The sequence below is a fragment of the Aspergillus aculeatinus genome (genome assembly GCF_003184765.1).
Source record: "Aspergillus aculeatinus CBS 121060 unplaced genomic scaffold BO66scaffold_5, whole genome shotgun sequence".
Classification (NCBI taxonomy): Eukaryota; Fungi; Ascomycota; class Eurotiomycetes; order Eurotiales; family Aspergillaceae; genus Aspergillus; species Aspergillus aculeatinus.
Window position 1 is genome coordinate 803,946 of NW_020291474.1, and position 21,853 is coordinate 825,798.

At 51.5% G+C, this 21,853-nt stretch overlaps 1 protein-coding gene across 1 annotated transcript; it reads right to left on the reverse strand.

Annotated features, from left to right (window-relative positions):
- Positions 1-87: 87 nt before the first annotated feature.
- nrps1 (nonribosomal peptide synthase Pes1) lies at positions 88-19,663 on the reverse strand. The gene is made up of 8 exons (XM_025644446.1): positions 19,032-19,663; positions 18,532-18,948; positions 18,143-18,442; positions 5,872-18,097; positions 5,440-5,816; positions 4,720-5,380; positions 3,053-4,668; positions 88-3,003 (listed from the first exon to the last, which is right to left on the reverse strand). Exons 1-8 carry the CDS (start codon positions 19,563-19,565, stop codon positions 370-372), a joined length of 18,765 nt encoding a protein of 6,254 aa, XP_025507892.1. The 5' UTR covers positions 19,566-19,663; the 3' UTR covers positions 88-369.
- Between the last annotated feature and the right edge of the window lie 2,190 nt (positions 19,664-21,853).

Genomic DNA, 21,853 nt, shown 5'->3' on the forward strand with positions numbered 1-21,853 from the left:
ATCGGAATAACCGATACACTGGTAGCTACATGTTACATGGTCTACACTTGGACTACTGTGGATTGCTACTCTGAACTGGGGAGATTTGATGAACTGAATGATTGGATAATGTGTACAAAATCTCTAAAAACAGCATAATCACTTCTTTGAGATAAGGTTCCACCCTACAAAACAAACGAGCAAATTTCTAAAAGACAGGCAGCCAGCTAGCCAGCCAGACAATTTATGTCCAGAGCTTAGCATCGTATCAATGTCCAAAAACAAAACAAAACATATATACAAATCCAAAACACCAATCTAACAGAATGAAAATGGTTAAACCAAAAGAATGTTCATCTAATCATATAATGGTAGTAGGTGCAGACGGTATCACTTCCGAGTGGAAACACTTCCCCATTTGGTGAACCGCTTCGCCAACGTGACAGCCTTGCCCAGAGAGGTCCAGCTTCCGCTCTTGATCAGCGAAGCGGTCCGCTCCTCATCGGAGATCGGGCTGGCAACCGAAGGAAGGGTCCCATCAACTGATTGCGGTTGCGGCTGCTGCTTGTGGTGCTCGGCCATGACGGCCAACTGGCCCAAGAAGGTGTGGTGCTCCAGCAGGTCCTCGAGACGGACCTGGAAGCCTTCTTGTTGCAGGATCCAGACCACCTGCGCCATGTTCATGACGTCGCCGCCGAGGTCGAAGAAGGACGAGTCGAGCTGGTAAGCGGCGGCGGCGGCGGTGTGGGAGCCGGACGCGGTGCGGCGCGGGAGCACCTGCTGCCAGGTCCGGGTGAGGATGTCCGAATGGATGAGGATCTCCTCCTTACTGCGCGTATTCAGGCGGGACAGCTGGAAGGTCGTGTCGGAGGAGCGTGGCGTATCGTGGATGACTTGGCTGGGTAGGGAGCGGACGGTGGACGGGGAAGCGAGCGGCACGCTGGGATTGGCGATCAGGCTCTGCACTGTCTCGCAAACCATCTCCAGGGCCTTTCGCACGAAGCTGGAGGGAATGGGTCCCTTGGTCGAGTAGCCGACTGACACGTCGAGCTTCTCGGATCCGCACGACTTGGACGCCAGCGTGAGATCGGTGAAGTTGTCGATGACACCCACGCCGCCCATCCGGTAGTCGACACCATCCAGCTGCATTTGGCCCTCGTAGTCGACGTTCTGGTGGAACACGGAGGTCGTGAAATAGGTGCTTTGCGGCCAGTCGGTGCAGTTGCGGATGATCTCCCGGAAGCCGAGCGATTCATACGGCATGTTGGCAATCTGCTGATCCTGGAGGTAGCGGAACAGATCGATGCCCGTCCAGTGCTCCCGGAATTTGACCCTGATCGGCAGCATGTTAAGACAGGGTCCAACGGTGGTCTCGATACCGGGGACGCCGGCGTTGCGACCGTTGACAGTGAGTCCGAAGACAACATCAGATTGGGCAGTCAGCTTGGCTAGGGTAATGGCCCAAGCGGATTGCATGACCGTCGCGAGCGTGACATTGCCCGTGGCGGTGGATGGAAGATTGATGGTCTTCTTGTGCTCCGCGAAAGAACCGATGTGCAGGAAAGTGTTGGGTTGCGTACGGTGGATGATTTCGGTCATCTTCGAGCCCTTCAGGATCGTAGACCAGTGGTGGTAGTGGGCTGGGGTGATATTGCCAGGAAGCATCCGCATGTAATTGGAGAAAGAGAAGACGGGAGGTAGGGTGCTGCCCTCGTAGCCCAGCTTGATAGCATTCATGATCTTGGGCAGGCAGACACCGTCAAATTGAGCGTGGGACATCCGGATGAGGATGCGGTGGTGGTCGCTCTTCTTCTGCTTGACGATATAGAACTGCACGTATTGCTCTCCTTGGCGGGGATCTTGTTCGCGATCCCGCTTCTGGAGGTCATCAGTGTATTCATCAAGGCTCTTCTCCGTCTCATGAACGATAATTTCTGGGTGGATCTTGCGCAGAACGACCTGGTAGAACTGTCCCCGATGCACAACGAAAACGGTGCGCAGGATGTCGAACGCGTCAACAACGCGCAGGAAGCTCTCTCGAAGTCGTCTGATGTCCAGTGGGCCGTTACCATCCAGGAAGAAGTAGTTCAGCATCCACCTGGACCCGAACAGAGTGGCGGCGATCGATAGCGACTGGAAATCTGTGACGGGGAGAACATCCGCAATGCCGCCCTTGAAGACACCAATCTTGGGACAAATCGCATCCTGAAGAGACATCACATCGAGGTCCACGGGACGTGGCATCATGGTCTTCTGCTCAACCTGGGGGATATCCGTAATTTCAGTCTCGAGCAGCTTCTCGATGTTGTTTTCGCCCTGTGTCTCCGCATTGGAGGTCGGGCTGCTGCGAGGTGTGACGATAGCGAGCATGTCTTCGAATACAGGGTTGTTGAAAACATCTGCTACGGTCAACTGCAGTCCTTCCTCGCGGGCAGCGCTGACCATCTTCATCGCGGTGATGCTATCCCCACCAAGCTTGAAGAAGCTATCGCGGTAGCCGACATTGTCGGATTTGAGGCCGAGGGTCGATTTCCAGAGGTCCCAGAGACGTCTTTCGGTGTCACTGGAGCTTGATCCATCGTCGGTCAGGGAAGGAATCGAATCCGACAGATTATTTTCACCTGCATCAGGGTCGCGGATGGAAGCCTCGACCATTTTGAGGTGAAGGGCACCATTGGAGTATCTTGTCTCGCTTCTTTGCACGAGGGGAACAGAGAGCTTCCCTTCCTTGAGCATATTGCCGATGATCTCGTTCACACGGCTGTCAATGAACTGCTGCAGGGCATAGCTGTCGATCAGTTGATCTGCGATGAGAGGACCCTTCGTGAATTGAGAGGCAGGGCGTAGATTATGCAGACCCAAGTCCGCAACGAGCCTGGACGGCTTCTCAATAAAGCACGTGAAGATCTTAGCAATCGCATCGGATAGATCCTTGGCCTGGGTTTCGGTCACGGAGTCGGACCAGTATCTCAACAAGACACCCTCCCGACCCTTGGTCGTCTCGACGTTGACGGTCACCGGGTACTGTTGTCCTGTTAGCACTGTTCACATATTGTGTATCAAAGAAACTCACCTCAGTTGGGTCGTAGGCCTTTTGCATCTCGAAGCCGATCGATCTGTTGGCAGCATCCTTGTTGGCAGTACGGTTCTGAATCGAGAGAGTCGTGTTAAAAAGCGACTTTCCGTGCCACCCAAGTTCGTGCTGAATCTGAGCCAGGGAGCAGTGCTGGTAAGGGATATTCTTCATGAAATCATCCTGCACCGTCTTGGCAACCTCGAGAAGTGACTTTTCATGGCTGAACTTGACTCTGCAGCACAGCATGTTGATAAAGATACCCACGGCGTCCTGAATCCCGGGGACAGGGGAGTCACGACCAGCGGACGGGTAGCCGAAGCAAACATCATCCGAGCCCGTGCAGCTCTGGAGGACGATTGCCCAAGCACAGAGTGTCAGGTTGGCAAGAGTGATCGAGTGCTGCTCACAGAATTTCTGCAGCTCTGAGAAGCGTGTGAAGTCCATGAAGCGCTCGCCGAGCGTCCGAGTGACGTTGGTAGCACCCGATAATTGCAGATGGCAGGGCTGAACACCGGAAAGATATCTCGTCCAGTGATCCAGTGCCTCGGTTTGAGTCTGACCTTTGATGTACTTGATGTATTCGCTGAAAAGAGGTCCAGAGCCCTCGGGAAGTTGATCATTGTAGGCCAGTGTCAGGTCTCTGAGGATCAGGTCCACTGACCCACCGTCGATGATGGCATGATTCATGTCAATCTTGAAAAGAACACGGCCGGAAGAGGTGGTGCAGATGCTCACTTGGTGTGTAAGCTTAGTCGACCTTTTGGCATTGATGTCACGGAGCTTGATAGCGTCCATGGTTCCCAATGCCTCTGCATCTTCGCATTCGAACTCAATGACCTCGTCCTCAAGCTTCTTCGTAACCACCTGGTCAAACGAGCCGCCCTTGTAGTTGCTGTCGATAAAGACAGTTCTGAGAACAGGATGACGGCTGACGACCATAGACCAAGCCTTGCGAAGCTTCTTGGCATCAATCTTATCACCCTTATTTTGGGGACGCACTTCGAAGATAACGTTGAACAGATATCCTTGTGGGTCTCTCAGCTGGCTAAGCAGGATACCTTCCTGCACCGGAGAACAAGGGTAGACATCTTCAACATCGTCCCAGCTATCAACGCCGGCCTTGGGGAAGGCACTCTTGACCATGTTGCTCAGACCTTGATAGGTAATTGGCAGCAAGGGGTAATCGCTAAGTGTTGGCTCAGGTGAAGATTCTCGGAGGCGGAGCGTATCCTCCTGGAGAACACGCTTGCATTCGGAAATCCACCCATGGATACGTGGCTGGTGCTGCATGTGGCGGTTGTAGGTGAACGAGATCTGGAGTTGGTCTTTGATGATGAGTGCTGTAATCTCAAAGAGTGCGAAACGGGGCGTTTCAGGACCCATGTCGCCTGCCACCTCAAATGTCTCAGCATTGAGTGCTTCTCTGTGATGCTTGAAAAGTGCATCGTCACGCTCAAGTTGCTGCAGCTGGCCGAGATAGTTGAAAAGAACCTCGAGCGGAACCGGGAAGTCGGACGCGTTCTTGTGCAGAAGGTTCTCAGCGAAGTAAGGTCGGCTGCTGCTAGAAATTTGACGTCTCGTATCCTTGACATGCTTCAGAGTATCAAGGATGTCTGCAAGACAGTAAGTATTACCATCGCAAAGGGGTAAGGAAATGAACTGACCTGTGCTTCCATCTATATGCAAAGGACACATAGTTGTGAACCAGCCCACAGTTCTGGAAAGGTCAATGGAGGAATCCCAGGATTCACGACCATGGCCTTCGTTGTAAATTGTCGGAACCTCTCTGTCAGTGAAAGTGTGGCGAAAGGACTGGACCACAGCAGCGAGAACAACTTCAATGGTCTCGGTGCGGAGAACCGCCTTGCATGCATCGAGAATCTGGGCAGTTGTCGCTGCATCCAGGGTGAAGCCTTCCATCTTGATCTGGCCATAACAGTTCGCAGACTTATCCATGCCCCAGTAGCTAAGGTTAGGCCGATGCGCAGAGAATGGCAGCTGAATAGCTCCCATTCTCTTCTTGCTTTCCTCAAGCTGAAGACTGCACCAAGTCTGGAAAGACAGGGGCTTTTCTCCCGATAGCGAACCGGAGTCGAGGAACTCCTGGATGTCCTGCAAGACAATGCGCCATGATACCATATCAACGCACATGTGACTGGCCGTTAGGAACAGGATCTGCTGGTTTCCATTGACCTCGAACAAATCGGCAGCAAAAATCGGCCCATTCTCGATGTCCAACGAACACTGGCTATCGGCGATGAGGGGCAGGATATCCTTCTCATTGCTCACAGAATGATGGCGGAATCGATAAGAAGCATCGACATCCTGCGATGAGTAATTAGCTTCTGAGCCTGTGGGAAGTTGTCATGCAATAGAGAACTCACATCGATGATCTTCTGCTGCCACTTTCCGTGAAGCTTTGAAAACCGTGCACGGAACATAGAGTGTTGTTGAATGACAGCTCGAACGGCCTGCTTCATGTCTTCCGGCTTGATCTTCCGGGTGACACGCACCGTCATGCTCTGGTTGAAGCGAGCTTCGCCCATGAACTTATCGGCCGATTGCATGTACAGGTCCTGGATCGGAGACAACTTGAAATGTTCATCCGACTTCTCCTCACTCTTGACAGCGTTAATTTTGGTCTCAGAGGTCTGAGCGAGATCCCTGATTGACTTGCTCTGCAGCACGCCGTGAAGGGTCAGGGTAAGTCCCTGCTTGCGTGCGCGCGAGATGACAGCCATTCCAGTGATACTATCACCGCCTGTGTGGTTTTGTTAGCGATACTCCGGTCCGCATTTGTGGGCGATTCTACTTACCTAGGCTGACAAACGACCGGTTAGGATCGACCTTGTTCTCTGGAATGTTGAGGACCTGCGAGAAAATCTCGCGGAGGAGCTTGGCAGAGGACTCAGTATCATCTGCCTCTTCGATCTCATTCTCGATCTCCTCCTCGACCTCTCCTCGCTTAATATTGTCGTAATCTTGCATAATCCGCTCGTAGGAAGCATCGTCAAGGCGTTCAAGCCAAGCAGTGATGCGCTTTCGGTCCAGCTTTCCAGAAACAAGCATCGGCAACTGCTTGATGAGAGCCCAGGCTTGGGGAACCATATAGATTGGCAATTGCGACTCGAGATTCTTCTGAATAGCCACAAGCTCATGGTATGCAGACTGGGTGGAGCGGTTCTTGGTGACAAGCTCGCAAGCATTGTCCGAGATGATGCTTCTCTCAGAAGTCAACGAGTTCAAGGACAGAACCGTCACCAGACGTTGCTTAAGAGGCCCCGTCGATGGCAGGAGAACTACGGCATGACGGACGCGGGCATCTTCATATAGGCGATGCTCAATCTCTCCAAGTTCCATGCGCTGGCCGTGAAGTTTGACTTGGTGGTCCTTGCGGCCAATGTAGTGCACAGTTCCGTCGGGGTTGTACTTGACCAGATCTCCAGTCTTGTAAATTCTTCTCGGTGCGGGCAGAAAGCTGGGGAAGCTCTTGATCCAGGCTGGCTCGTTCACGAACGTCTCAGCCGTCTTTGAAGGATTCTTGAGATATTCCCGAGCAAGCGCCGGGCCCTCCAAGGCCAGCTCACCGACGGCACCCAGGGGTGTCAACCTGTCGTGGTTGTCGGGGTCAACAACCCAGGTCAGGGTACAGGGAATACCGTAGCCGATGCAAGCAGGCTCGGGGATAGCAGCAACGTCGGTGTTGATGACTGCGAAAATGGTCGTCTCGGTAGGCCCATAACCGTTCATCAACCTGACCCGGTGCGCCCACTTGGTTATCACCTCGCGTGACATCTTCTCTCCACCGCACACAAGGTGCTTCAATGAGGGCACAGAAGACGGCTCAATGATACTAGCAATAGACGGAGTCAGGAATGACCACGAAACGTTCATACGTCTGATAGCACCAGCAACATCGTTCAGGCGCTCGTCTTCGCTCGGGATACAGACACAGCCTCCGTGCATAAGAGTCACGAGCACTTCCATTACAGCAGCATCGAAAGTGAGAGAAGCGAACTGGAAAGCTCTGGTATCTTGGTCCATGTGTACCATGGGTCCGAACGCCATGCCACTGCTTGCAAGTGCCTTGTGGTCAATGATAATACCCTTGGCACGGCCGGTACTTCCGGAGGTAAAGATAGCGAAGGCCATGTTTGTGGGAACTGCCCGACTAGAGGGCTTCGTGCTCGAAGTTGCAAGTGTGCAGTATGCCTTGACAGTATCCTTGCTGACCGGAATAATAGTCTTCACAGAGCCCGAGTAACGGCTCTGGTATTTAGGAGAGCAGAGGACCACCCGAGCGTCTACCTCGACCAAAATCTCTTGGTGTCTTGAAGTAGGGTGAGCAGGATCAAGGGGAACGAAGGCGCCACCAGCAATCAGGATACCGAGAATAGTGACCACAGCCCACACAGACTTATCCATGCAGATTGGCACCAGAGTCTCTGGCCCGACACCGCGCGAGCTCAGATAAGCAGCAAAGGAAGAAGCCAAGTGGATGAGTTCCCGATAATTCAACTCGCCATCCCAGGAGCAGATAGCTTGAGCATCGGGTCGGCTTGATGCTTTCTCTTCGATGATATGATGGACGCAACGGTCGACGCATGGAGGATTTCTCTGGTTCCAGGCAGCGATTTCCTTCTTGTCAACCGGGCCAGACACCTCCAGCTCACCAACCTTCCTTGAATCTTCCTTGGTGATGGCGAGCAACTGCTCCAGTACAAAACCAAATTGCCCAACAAGCATCTGAGCCTGCCAACTATCGAAGACAAGTTCGTCGTGGTGAAGAGTGATTGCAATTTGACTTTGTCCCAATTTGCATTCGACGACAATTGGGTGAGTGAAGAAGTCACCTTCGGTCAGGTTGTTCTTTTGTTCCCAGATATCCTTGTTAAGTTGACCTTCGTCCGACTGAATGACCAAGAGATTCTGAAACTCGCAAGCGGATGCTGTGTCCTGGTTGAGTTTCCGGATTCGCTGAAGTCCAGTATGTTGGTGTGGAATCATCTCAGCAGCCAATTGACGCACGCTTTGAAGATACTGAACGAGCTTTATGTCACTGTCCACCACAATACGGGTAGGGACAGTCGTCAGAACCGGGCCAGCAACGTCTGCGGCTCCAGGCATGTTGGTGTTTCTTCCCATCAACGTTTCACCGAAGCAAACGTCCCCGGACGCAGTGTGAACGGAGACAATCAAAGCCCAAGCCGCACGGATCAACTCCGGGACTGTCAGGCTGAGGCTGTTGGCTACCCGGGGAATGGTAACAGAGCTGTAGTGCCTGTTTCCGACGCGGATAGCATCCTCCATGGGTGTCTTGTTCTGCGGGAATGGTGTTGAGGACAGGTTTGCCAGGTATGTCTTCCAGAACTCGTCAGATGCCGAAGCATCTGTCTGCAACAAGTGGTTGATGAACAAGTTATAGGGCAAGGTAAGATTGGAAGTTGCAGAGTTCGAGTAGACCTCCTCCACCCTTCTGAGTATTTGCGAGACACTCCATCCATCATACAGAGCATGGTGTACCGTCCACACAAAGTAGCGTTCCGAGGAGTCCTCAGGTTCCACAATTCCGTAGCCAGTAAGCGAGCCTCCATCGTTCGTTGTCAAGTCGAAGCCCTCGTTAGCCAAAGCGTCAAAGTCTTTTGCGTGATCCCAAGTGATTGGTGCCTCAGCAAGAACAGCTTGCAGAAAGTTCGCCGCCTCGGTGTGCACGACTCGAGTACGCAAGATGTCCATTTCATCGACTGTCTGTTGCCAGGCAGCCTTGAAATCATCCAGGTCGACATCCTCTGCAAGCTGAAACACAGGCCGAGCGATGTAAGATCCTTTCTGCTTGATGGAGAGGGTAAGCAAGCCCTCCTGCACCGGGCTACAAGGGTAGAGGTCGGTTATCAGCTGCTTGGGTACGCAGCATTGCTCGGAAACTTCGTCCAAGACCTCATCCTGCGTTATCGAATCAGGCAACAGACTGAAAGGCTGAATCTCCCCCACAGAGGCGTCAGAGTCCATAGCCCCACATATCCTCGCCATATCAACGAAAACAGGTGTCTTGTAGATATCAGCAACCGTGAGTGAGACGCCTCGAGTCGAAGCGGCACCAACGAGTTTCATGGCCGAGAAAGAATCACCACCTAAGCCGAAGAAATTGTCCTCGGGAGTGACAGAGCCAGGCGCGAGACTGAGGACTTCTTCCCAGAGACTCCCAAGAGCACCCTCAGTTCCTACCATCTCCACCTCAGCACCGTTCTTCTTGCCGAGGTTGAAAATGGCATAAGGCTTCAACTGCTCCTTAGGAAGAATATCGACCATAGCTCGAAGCTTTCTGCGGTCGATTTTGCCCGTAGATCCGAAAGGCATACGCTGAAGAGGGAAGAACAGTTTAGGCAACATCGCGGGGGGCAAAGACTGGTTCATGGCCTCATGTAGCTGCTTGACAACTTCCACCAAGGAGTCATTCATGGGAACGATCAATTCATGCTCGTCCGTCTGACTGTAACCAGTCACTGTGAAAAAAGCTGCCAAGCACTTTCCGACAATCTTCGACTCCGGCGCAACGACTTCGACAGCCACGTGGGTGGCATCCGGGAGGTTACGAACGCACACCTGCTCAACTTCACCCAATTCGATCCGCACACCATTAAGCTTCACCTGCGTATCGATACGCGAGATGAATGTAATGGAGCCGTCATGGTTGTAACGTACCAAGTCCCCAGTGCGGTACATCCGTTCTTTGCGTGGGAAAAGCGCTTTCAGTCCATCACGGTTCGTCCACTGTGGGTTGTTTATAAATACCGCCTTCGTCTTTTCTTCATTATGAAGGTAACCACGTGCGACGTTGCAGCCCTCAAGCACCAATTCTCCAACTGCACCGATGGGAACAAGGCGATTGAAGTCTCGGGCATCCACTATCCAGGTTCTGCCCAATATCGCAGTGCCGATGGAGGCAACGTCACTATTGACAAGTGTTCCTTTCCGATCTCTCTTGAAATCCACTGTGTTCATCACCGTACCCTCAGAGGGACCATAGGCATTGATGATGCATCTGTCCGACCAGCGATCAAGGAAATCAGATGGCATCTTCTCTCCACCCGTGAGAATGGTAGCCAAATCGGGAATGGCCTTGGGATCCAGAGTGTTGATGATAGATGGAGTCGTGCTAGTGAAGTTCACCCGCAATCTCTTCATAGCTCCAACCAAATCATTGATGCGCTCCTCCTCGCTGGGCACACACACGCATCCTCCATTCGCAAGGACAACCATGATCTCAAACACGCTAACATCGAAGGTATAGCTTGAGAACTGCAAGACACGGATATTGGAATCTAAACCAAGTCCCCTAGCATGGCCCGATGCAGCCAGACTCAATCCAACATGCTCCAGCACAGTTACCTTGGGCTTTCCTGTAGTTCCGGATGTGAATATTGCGTAAGCCGGGTCATTGACATTAGCAGGCTGGATTTGTGACGATTGGGGCTCGGGCAGTTCTTCAATTGTACTTCTGCTGACGACAAATGAAGATCCACAGAGTTTGAAGGCCTTATCCTGATACTTCTCGGAGCATAGAATGATCTCGGTTCCGAGGTCCTCAATCATGCCGCTCAAGCGATCGGTAGGGTGAGTAGGATCGAGGGAAGCGAAGGCACCGCCAGCTTTCAAGACAGCAAGTTGTGCAATAACAGTCCATGCTGACTTCTCGAAGAACATTGCAACGAACACTTCTGATTTGACGCCCATGGTTGCTAAATGCTCTGCGAGCCGAGTCGACAGGATATCGAGTTCAGCATATGTGAATTCGCCGTCCCATGCACTGATAGCAGGAGCCGATGGATTTGCACATGCTCTTTGCTGAATGATCTCATGCACACATATCTCGGGTCGATCCTCCAGGTTCGCATTCCACTCAGACATTTTTTGACAGCATTGTTCACTCAAGAAGTCAATCTCACCGATGGTACGATTCTCTAGAGAGGAGTGAATGACGGAGCTCAAGACATGGTCAAAGACATTGAGGATGCCCTCCATGTCGGCATTCGAGATATCTTGGGTGGAATATTTGAATGAGACTTCACCGATTGCCTCCGTAAATTTAGCCTCGACAGCAATCACAAACTTGCTCAAGTCAATGTCCGCTGGTGCTCCGGGGCTTCTAACAACAGTGTTGTAGATGGCATCTTCAAATCCAAGTTCATGTTGAATCTCCTCAAAAGGTAGCTGGTGGTGCGACAATCGCGCGCTGTCGGCTTTTCTCTCTTGCATAGCTTGCTCAAGCGTCACGTTGTCATCAAGCTTGAGTCTGCAAGCAATGACGTTGTTCAAAGGAGCCGTATCTGCAAATCTGAACGCGTCATCGCGGCCGATTTCTGGTACATGAATACCAAAGCATACATCTTCCATTCCAGTATAGCAGCGGAGGGTCAGGCCCCAGGCCATTTCGACAAGCTGAGAATCTGTGACTCCGCTGTTCCGGCAGAAAGCTTGCAGGTCGCTCGCATTGCTGATGGCCAGTGTCTTATGAGCTCGCGAGTTCTCGGATGAGGTGGCACACAAAATAGGGAACATGCAAGATTCGACATCCGCCAAATATTCCTTCCAGATAGGAATACCACCCTGGAAAGTACGGAAGCCTTCGTGGGCCCTGGAAAGGTCCGCGATCGTCTCTGTCCGGTTTTTGCCGGAACTCAGAAGTCGCAAGCAAGCAACAAATTGAGCCATCAAGCGTTCAACTTGGGCAGAGTTCAGAGCCGCTTCGTCATAACGTATAGCAAACTCTACATCTTGATCCTTGAGCATACATTGCACAAGCAACGGGAAGGAAGCAATTTCATCCTGAGAAATGACGACAGCCTCTGACCCTGGGTGCTCATTTCCTCCTATCACCGAAAGCAAGCTGCCAAAAGTACAGGCGCGCGCTGTATCAGCGTTGAGGCTCTGGATACGGCGAAGCCCTGCCCACTGGTAGTGCTGAGCTGCAGTCAAGTTGCTTTCGGTCGCTTCTAGCAGTCCAGCAACAGTAGAGTTGTTGTCAATCTTGAAACGCCGGGGGACGATGGTTGCATGCTGTGCGTCATCGATCGAAGATTCGGTACCCATGAGAGACTCCCCAAAGATGATATCGTCGGACTCACTGTAGCCGTGCATGGTGAGAGCCCAAGCACAAAGAATAGCAGACCTGAGACCTCCCTTAAGTGATTTGACAGCATCACACCAGGCAATCTGCACGGTTTGTCTTCCGAATTTGGAAGAATATGCGTTAGATGAGCTCGCACGAGAGGGGAACTGCTGAGGCTGAGACGAATTGGCTAGTTGGAATTTCCAGAAGTCATTAAACCCCTTTATGTCAGAAGCCAGCCGAGAAGCCTCTGGTAAGCGGTTGTAGGCTTCCTTCAGTAGCTGTCGGTTCAATTTACCACTCGATGTCAATGGCATCTTGGGTACCTGGAAGTAGAACCTAGGGACTTGGTCTTCTGGCAGCTGGTGGGATAATTGAGCATATAACTTGCTCGCATGTTCACGGAACTCAGGTGTCATAGACGCAATGATCTGGTTCTCAGCAACGTTGGCCTTCGCGCCATGGAACATGAACACGGCCATGGAGTCTTGAGAATCCTGTTTGCCGCTCTTAGAGATGCTTTCGACGGCGTATGGAGTATTGATAGATGCCAGCGTGGACAGGCGCTGCTCGATATGCAGAATGTCGGTCCGACTACCGCCATTCTTCTTACCCACATACACAAGGGATCCATCCGAGTTAAAACGAGCAAGGTCTCCAGTTTTGAACAACCAGCGTGTTGGCTCGGAGTCTTCACCAGCCTCGTTGTCGTGACCAAGGCTCCATCCCGGGCTATCAATGAAAGATTCCTTTGTTTGTTCCTCGTCATCGAGGTAACCGCGAGCGAGACAAGGGCCCTCCAAAATGAGTTCTCCCACGCATCCCACTGGAACAAGAGCGCTAGAGTCATCGGGGTCAACTAGCCACGGGACGCATCCGACAGTGGATCCAATGGCCAGATAATCATCAGACGTTGCGAAATCAGAGGCTTGGATGGAAGCAGACGAGGACTCAGTCGTTCCATAGAAGACACGAACCTTGGCTCTCTTTGGCAGAGTATCGGCAACTTTCCTCGTCAGGCCCTCGCCCCACAGAGCGAGAACCTCGACACTATTGAAAAATGCTGGCTTCAGCGCCGACGCGGCTGATATCGCCAGGCTGATGGAGTTTGCCTGTAGCTTCTTGAACTCGCGTGCGAGATGTTCCGAGCTGGTATTGGACGGGATACAGATACTGCCACCAGCCAAAAACGTACCGAATGCCTCCTGCAGAAACATATCTGAAGTGCAAGGGGACGACTGGAACATGCGATTCTTGTTGTTCAAGCCAAGCTCCGATGCGAAAAATTTTGCCCGGGTCATGATTGCACGGTGGCTGAGAACAACGGCCTTGGAGTTCGCAGTGGTGAACACCACGTATCCATCTTGCGACGGGACAGCAGGTGACTGCGAACTCACATCTGTCCGAGGCAGGAACTCGAACAAAGACTCCTCTACAGGGAGGACATAAGGAACCGTTCCTTCCAGGAATTGCGCACGGGTCGGGGACACGAGAGCAACTTGTGCCTCATCCAGTACCGACCAGTCTTCAATGGATTGCTGCAAGTCATCACTCAGCGGAACGCAGACACCTCCGGCCTTTGAGATAGCCAGGATTGCTATGATTTGCCAGCCAGATCTGTCAAAGTCAATTGGCACGATGTCGCCAGGGCTCACACCAAGCTTGATGAGATAGGCCGCAAGAAGCGAGGAAAGCTCGTCAACTCTGTGGTATGTGAAAGTTCCATCCCAAGCGATGAGGGCTGGTGAGTCCGGTGTCGATTTAGCATATGCCTCGATCACTTCATGAATGCAAATATCCACAGCACCTGGCATATGCTTGTTCCAGGCCTCAATTTGCTGCTTGTTCAAGTCACTGAAGTTATCGAGCTTGCGGACGTTCTCGTGGATGTGGAAAGCAATGTTCTCAAGAGATTTGAGGAATGTGCTGGCAGCATGTTCAGCTTGTCCAACGGAGAGATGATCCGTCCAATGGTTCAACTCAATGTTGGCATTCTCATCAGTAGCCTCGACATTAATAAACACGGGAGACTCGGCGGGATCGTGAATTATTCCCACCTCGGAAAGGCGAATTTCTCCTCTTGCCCGCAAATCTGATGTCGGAAGTTTTCTGTAGGAGATGCCGCTGTTGATAAGAGAATCCGAGATTCCAAGAGCCTTTTGGATGTCAACGAGAGGAAGGTGCCGGTAAGGTAGGTTCTCAATGTTGTCATTCTGAACTCTAGAGAGAACTTCCTTGAGCAGAACATTTTCAGGAAATTGTATGCGACAGGTCAGTGTGTTGATGACGGGTCCAACGACTGATTCAACTCCTTCTACAGGAACATCTCGCAATGATGCCAAATATGTGAAGGAGACATCGTCAGAATTGCAAAAAGCACGAACTGTCAGACCCCATGCAGCGCTGAAAGCAGTGGGTAACGTGAGTCCATTCGCTTCACATGTTTTCCGAAGCTCCTTGAAGAAAGGAAGGCTCAGTCGCTTGGTCCGTAACTCCCTGATAGAAGTGCTACCATCGTTGAGCACGGGGAAGTGGCAGGGCTTGATCCCTGTTAGATAGGATCGCCAATAGTCAATGCTAGCTCGCCGCGACGTCTGCTGTAGGTATTGCATATAGTTCTTGAACTTCGGCTTTGGCTCTTCAAGTTCGCCTTGATAAGCCAGCTGAAGATCGCGCAGGATGATCGAAATTGAATTACCATCGATGACAACATGGTTAAACTCAAGCCTACAGAAAAGCTTCCCATTGGCGGTCTCACAGATCGTAAATCGGTGGTGCGGATGAGAATGGTCGTAGAATGGTGCTGGCTGTGCATCAAGAGTGAACAGTACATCCGCCTCGGATCCACAGCGCAAGTATTGAGGTTTGGCGTCGTAGGACTTCAAAACTACCTGACAGAAGAGGTCTTTGCTTGTCAGGTTCTCCAAGAACAAGGTCCGCAGCATTGCATGGTGAGCCACAACTCTTTGCCATGCTGTCGTCAGACGATTCATGGTGGGCTTGCCTCTCAATCCTGACACCTCGAAAGTACCGTGTACAGCATAGAGGGTAGTATCTCTGGAACGACTCAGAAGAATTCCCTGCTGCATCATTGAGCAGGGGTAAATGTCTTCCAAGTCTTCAAATGAAGTTACACCGAGGTCCGGGAGTTTCTTCGCGATTATGGTATCCAATTCATCGTATGAGAGCTTTAGTAGGGGGAAACTGCTCAGTGTTGGCTTTGGATGGGCAGATCGGAGACTTCGACCTATGGACTGCAGCAAAGTTCGGCAGCACTGGACCCAGTCCTTGATGAGCGCTTGGTGCTGCATGTGTCTGTTAAAGGAAAATATGAACCGGAGATTATCCTGGACAACCATGGCAGATATTTCGAAGAGCGCGAATCGAGGAGTGTCGGCACCAAAGTCAGCTGCACCTCCACCTTGACCCGTTTCTCCAGCCATCTGGTTCATGAGCTGGAAGAGCCCATCCTTTCTTTGAAGGTCACGGTGCTGGCCGACATAGTTGAATGACATCTCGAAAGGGCTATAGTGCAGGGAGGTCCCGTTTTCGCGAGTTGTTAAGACGCGCCGAGCGAACTCCTGACGACCATTGTCGGCGGCGCGACGACGAAGATCCTTGACACGGACAACTGTTTCGGATGGATCAGATGATGGGAGGGCTGAGAGAAGAATGGGATACACAGTCGTGAACCACCCAACAGTACGCGAGATATCGATGGTCGAGTCCCACGGCTCTCGTCCATGGCCTTCGTTGTAAATTACAGGCAAGGAACGGTCGTTGAATGTTTCTCCAAAGGAATGCAAGAGGGCGGCCAGGAGAACATCAATTGGCTCGGTTGCAAAGGTTTGATGGCAGTCTATCAGGACAGCGCGCGTACTTTCTGCATCAAGCTCGAAAGTTTCACAATCGACGTCACCGTAGGTGGTTTGCTTGTGCTGAAGTCCCCAGTAAGAGTAGTTTGGCTCCGGAGTTTCAGGTAATTCTTCCATCGTTCTCGAATCCGAGGGTCGGCATTGGTCGGCTTGCAGCCGGCACCAAGTCTGAAAGGGGAGGGATCCGTTCTGGGAGACCGGTTGATCGGGGTTGAGCAGCAAGTCTTCCAGATCCTCCAGGATGATGCGCCAAGAAACGATATCAACAACCATATGATGAGAAACCAAGGACAATAGAGTATTAACGCCGTTCTCATGGAAGAGGTCCACAGCAAAGACCGGACCCACAAAAGCATTCATGGAAGACTGGCTTTCGGCAACGGCTGCATCAATCCTATTCTGGCTGACACCATCATGTGCACGCCAGCGGTACGAGCCAGACACATCCTCAGTGATCCGCTGCTGATAGCCACCATCGACATTGTTTCTCTCCAGACGTGAGCGGAGCATGGAGTGGCGGCTGATGATTTTCTCGACAGCACATCGCAGGTCATGCTCTGGAATGTGTTTGTTTATGCGTGTGCGAACACTTTGGTTGAAGTGGCCCTGCCCCTCGTCTCGAACCGTAAAATGGAGCTTCTGAATCGGGGAAAGATCGAAGGGCTTCTCGACCTCCTCCTCGTACACAACTGACTGGTCGATCCGCTTGACCCGTGTTGCTAATTCTCTAATCGATCTGCTGTGGAGAACGTCCTGTACTCCTAAGCCCATCCCCAGCTTCTTGCAGAATCCCAAGCAAGTGATTGCTGCGATCGAGTCGCCACCAAGGCTTAGAAAGCCCTGGTCCATTCCGATTTGAGCCCTTGGGATATTGAGGACACGGCTCCAGATCGAAGCTATTTGTTCCTCAGTGGTGCTAGTTGGGAGCATGGTCGTGTCTGTTGCCTCCAGAGTAACAGCCTGGCGGTCTGGGTCCTCCGGCATCTCCCCAATCCACTTTTCAGTGGCCTTTCGGTTGATTTTGCCGGATGCGAGCAAGGGCAGTGATTCCACGCAAAGCCACACGCCCGGGATCATGTAGGTCGGCAGGCAAGTCGACAATCTTTCCCGGATTTCAGCAACGATGGGTGCCTTTCTAGTCGGATCAATGAGCTCGAGTGGTGCTTTGTCTGAGCTTTGCTGGCCTTCGAACTGAACGGAAAGAGAGAATACTGCAACGAGCTTGCCCGATGAAAACCCGGACTTCGACAGAAACGTCATGCAATGTTTGACATTGGGGTCAGCCGCCAACTGACTCTCAATCTCTCCCAGCTCTATTCTCTGACCATGAAACTTGACTTGCGTGTCTTTGCGTCCTATATATGTTAGTGAGCCAGTATCTGAATTGTACCTTACCAGGTCGCCGGTCTTGTAGAACCTGCGGGTGGCGTTGTGGGTGGTGTCCAGTTTAGTCCAAGCAGGATCGAAGATGAAGGACTCGTTCGTCTTCTGCGGGTTGTTCAGGTAGCCACGGGCAAGTGTCGGGCCTTCCAATATCAATTCACCGGGCGCACCGACAGGGACGAGCTGATCATGGTTGTGGGGGGCCACAACCCAGCAACGGGCGCCGACGGGAAGGCCAATGTCTTTACAATCGGTGGACGCGGTAACATTGGAGTTGATAACGGCGGCAACAGCGGCCTCCGTCGGTCCGTAGCCGTTGACAAGACGGATCTTTGACCAGGTGGACGCCTGAGCCTGCGACATGGCTTCACCCGCCAGGGTAAGAACCTCCAATCCTGGAACGAGCGAGATATCGAGAAACTCAACAAACGAAGGGGTCAAACTAGCGTTGTTGATCTTCATATCGTTGATCACCTTGACTATATCCCCAAGACGTTCCTCCTCGCTTGGTATACAGATGCAACCACCCACAATCAAGGTGGTGAGCAAATCAACCAGACTTGCATCGAAAGTGTGTGCTGCAAACTGTAGGATGCGGGTGGTGGAAGAAACGTGAAGTCTTGGAGCGTGGGCCATGGCACTCGAAACAAAGGCCCGATGTTCCAACATGGTACCCTGTCTAGGTCAGAGGAAATTCGCAATAATTCTGGGGAAACGCACCTTTGGCTCCCCCGTGGATCCCGAAGTAAATATCACATAGGCTGCGTTGCGACCTTCCACTTGCGGTAAAGCACCAGCATTTTCGATAGAAGGCAAGCCATCGATTGTTTCCTGGTCGAGGGGAATTATAGTCTTGGTGACTTCACTCAAAGCCTCCGTATGATTTCTAGAGCAAAGCAAGATATCGGCCTTCACGGCGCCCGCCAGATATTGTAGACGAGAAAGCGGATGAGTTGGATCCATAGGAACGAAGGCTCCGCCAGCCTTCAAAACACCTAGCATTGCCACAACGTTCCATTTCTGTCATAGTCACAGCATTAGCCCTCGAATGCTCCTCGCGCGATGGCTATCGGAAAGACTCAATAGCGTTTCAGTAATTGGCAACTTACCGACTTATCAAAACACAGGGCGACGCATGTTTCGGGTCGAACTCCCTGTGCGAATAAGTGGTATGCAACCTGAGACGACAGCAGATCTAGATCCCTGTACGTCAAACTCCCGTCCCAAGCACAGACAGCTTCGCTGTCCGGGCGCACCAAGACCTGTTCCTGAATGACTTCATGGATGCAGCGGTCGTACGATTCCGGCATGGCGGAGTTGAACCTGCAGATACGGGCCCAGTCGCGATCCGAGAGATGGCTCACGTCCTTGACGGCAATATCCGTCGCTGACAGCAGATGGGCGAGGATCACCTCGAAGTAATCGGCGACACATCTCACGTGCTCGGTAGAGATATCGTGGTTCCAATACTCGAAGAAGATGCGCACATCATCTTGCAAGATCTTCACGTGAAGCCTCACTCGGCACTGGGAGAGACGGTTGCTGGGTCAGTCTGGTTGAAAACACTTTGGAGGGAGGGGATGAAGAACAAATGCAACACAAGATTTACCTCTTCTGGCAGGGGATTGGCCAAGACCGGTTGCATGGCAAGGGTTCTAGCATCTTGTGTCGGCTTGCGGCAGTCGCGTAGCATGAGAATGGTGTTGAACAGAGTGTAGCCGCTATAAACAGGGGAAGCGATTTCGCATCTCTCAGCGTCACCATCCCCGAAGCCATGGTGCTTATATTCTGCTCTACGCAGAACGCTCTGCAGGGAATCATCCTCGGCGATGGAAAGACTAAAGATTAAGTGATTAAGATCATTCAGATCATTATGTGCAGCAGAAGATGGAATCGAAGATGACGATGATGATGATGATGTTGATGGTTGGTAGCCGAAGCAGATTTCTTCGAGCTCGGTGTAGTGGTGTAAGAGAATGGCCCAGGAGGCCTGGAGGAGAGGGTCTAGTTGACCCTGGTCCCAAGCGGACAGTAACTGCCTGGTCTGCGCACCACCGATTCTGGTCCTCAGAGAAGCCGGCCGCTTCGGCCCGAAGTGACCATTGCCAAACTTAGGCAGGCAGCATGGAATCGGTTGCGCCATGGTCGACTTTGAGGAGGGGAAAAAAAAGTCTGGAACTACTGGGTACTCCAGAGGAATAAGAATATACCAAGAAAAGATTAAAGTCTGCCTGCCTGGAGAGACGACCACGGGGAGAGCAAGTTTGGGAAGAAATGCAGTGAAAAGATTCGAGGAGCAGAGCACCACCACCACGACGAAAGCTCGACTATATCTAACCTTTAAATTGGAACCGATGCCGCACCACACCCACATGTTCGGGTTTTTTCTTCGCATCGCCATGGAATTTCGATTGCCTTAGCCCGAAATAGATTGATGGATGGATCGATGGAGTCGACCACGACCCTATTGCATGGAACGGTTTGAAAGGCTTACGGATTACCAGACATTTCTTTACTAGGGAGGATACGAAACGCCCCCATCTCAACCAATGGTTTGGAGGCAGTGAAAAAAAAGCATTGAAGCATGGCTCGAACCGTGGCCACCCCACTATACCCTTGCTTAGTCTAGAGCTGAAGGTACAGACAGGGAATTGACTCCATGGCTTCTCCTACCAAGCCTCTGCAGGGCGGTAAGCCCCTATGCCATTGAAGCGGACACTGTCTGTTTGGTGGAGCACGTCCAGGGGTGGAGAGAAGAGAGAGAAATGATCATCTGGCTGCCCATGGGCATGGAGGGAGGAAGTGGAGAAGGGTTGTGTAGACGAGGGGGGCAAAAACATCACCCCAGAGGGGGATAGCACTAGAGGAATATGGTGTAGTATAAGAGGGCGAAGCGAAGTGGATTAATTAGAAAAGGAAAAAAAAGTTCCAAAAAAAAATCAAATTTTGATTTGATTTTTTTTATGATTCGGCCCAACTTGAGAAGAGAAGAAGGAGAGGGAGAAGGATGGAGTAGTTGCTGTCAAAATCAAGGCGACCAGCCATGGATGACGTTCATGGCTGAAGCGTTGGCCCTGACTAGCAGTGGCAGCAGCATCATGAACTTCGAGGTCAGTCTCGAACGACGAGTTGAGTTGAGTCGAATATACTATGGACTCGCGGAGAGCCCATCCACTTTTGCTAATTCAGGCCCCAGACAAAGAAGACCCACCATATTTGATGGCTCGGAGATCAGGGTGTAGGGGATGGCGAATAGAATTGTGTTTATGTACGTAATTAACGAAATCCTCTTGTGGGCTAGACTGTTTTATCTGCCAACACACTAATTCCTACTACATAGTATGTAAGTGCCTACGGGAGAATATGCTTGCAAGTACATATACGAATCTGCGAGCTGACCGGTAGTGATGTTAACAGCCCGGAGAAATTGGGAATCGATTATCAGCGGAGTGGAGGAGGGGCCCGGAGAGCGGAGGTTTACCCGACTCGAGTTTCGATTGCCATCCGTATTTGGCAGCAGATGCAATACCCCGTACGGAGTGCTACGTACGAGTATGTACGGAGTACATACGATAGAAGAACCCTACATCAACGCTACATGTCGAACGGAATGAGAATAAGGCGTTCATAAAGAAATTGGTTAAAGACGATCGAAGCCGATCATCACCTATGTTGAAGACTTGTACTCCGGGGCAGTTAGTTACCAGGCATGGAATCAAATGTGAAAAGGAAATATGGAGAGAAAAAGTATGGGACAATGAAAAATGAAATGAAAAATGAAAATAAAAAATAGAAAATAAAAAGAAAGAATAAATCGAAAAATAAACATCGAAAATCAATTCCGTGTCCCAGACCGAGAGGGTCCACTGAGGTCACAAAAGTCCGGTTCCTGATCGGGAAGCGGAAGTTTGGGCGGCGTCATTGGCGCACCCGTGCAAACTTGCCCTAATGAGTCCGCCCAATCCACTCCGACGTCCATGAGTGGCAGCGCAGGTCGACAGGTTCCCTGGCTGGCCATGGTCAGTCCCGAATCCCATGGGTCTTCCAGCTTCAACACCCGTGCACTCTCCACATGAGTTGCAAGAGAAGGAATGTGATAAAAACAAAAGTTGGTAGAGGGGCAGCAGCATACGTGGTCCGCCGGAGAATTCTCCTACACATGGCCTCACGATATCTTGCATCACGTCATAGAAGTTCGTAACGTTGAACATCCCCATCTTCTAGTACTCATAGATATAGACTTTACGCCAGAAGAGAAAAGAAGCTCATTGGAATGAACACCTTCGCGGGAGTGAGAAAATAGAGTTATTAACAGCGGAGTTGGCCTACCCTTGCTCATTCAAAGTACCAAGGTACAAGTGTCAACTGACTAAGCCAGCCTAGCTTAGTAACTATTTACTAGTAGTTATCTGTCAAACAAAACCTAAGCCA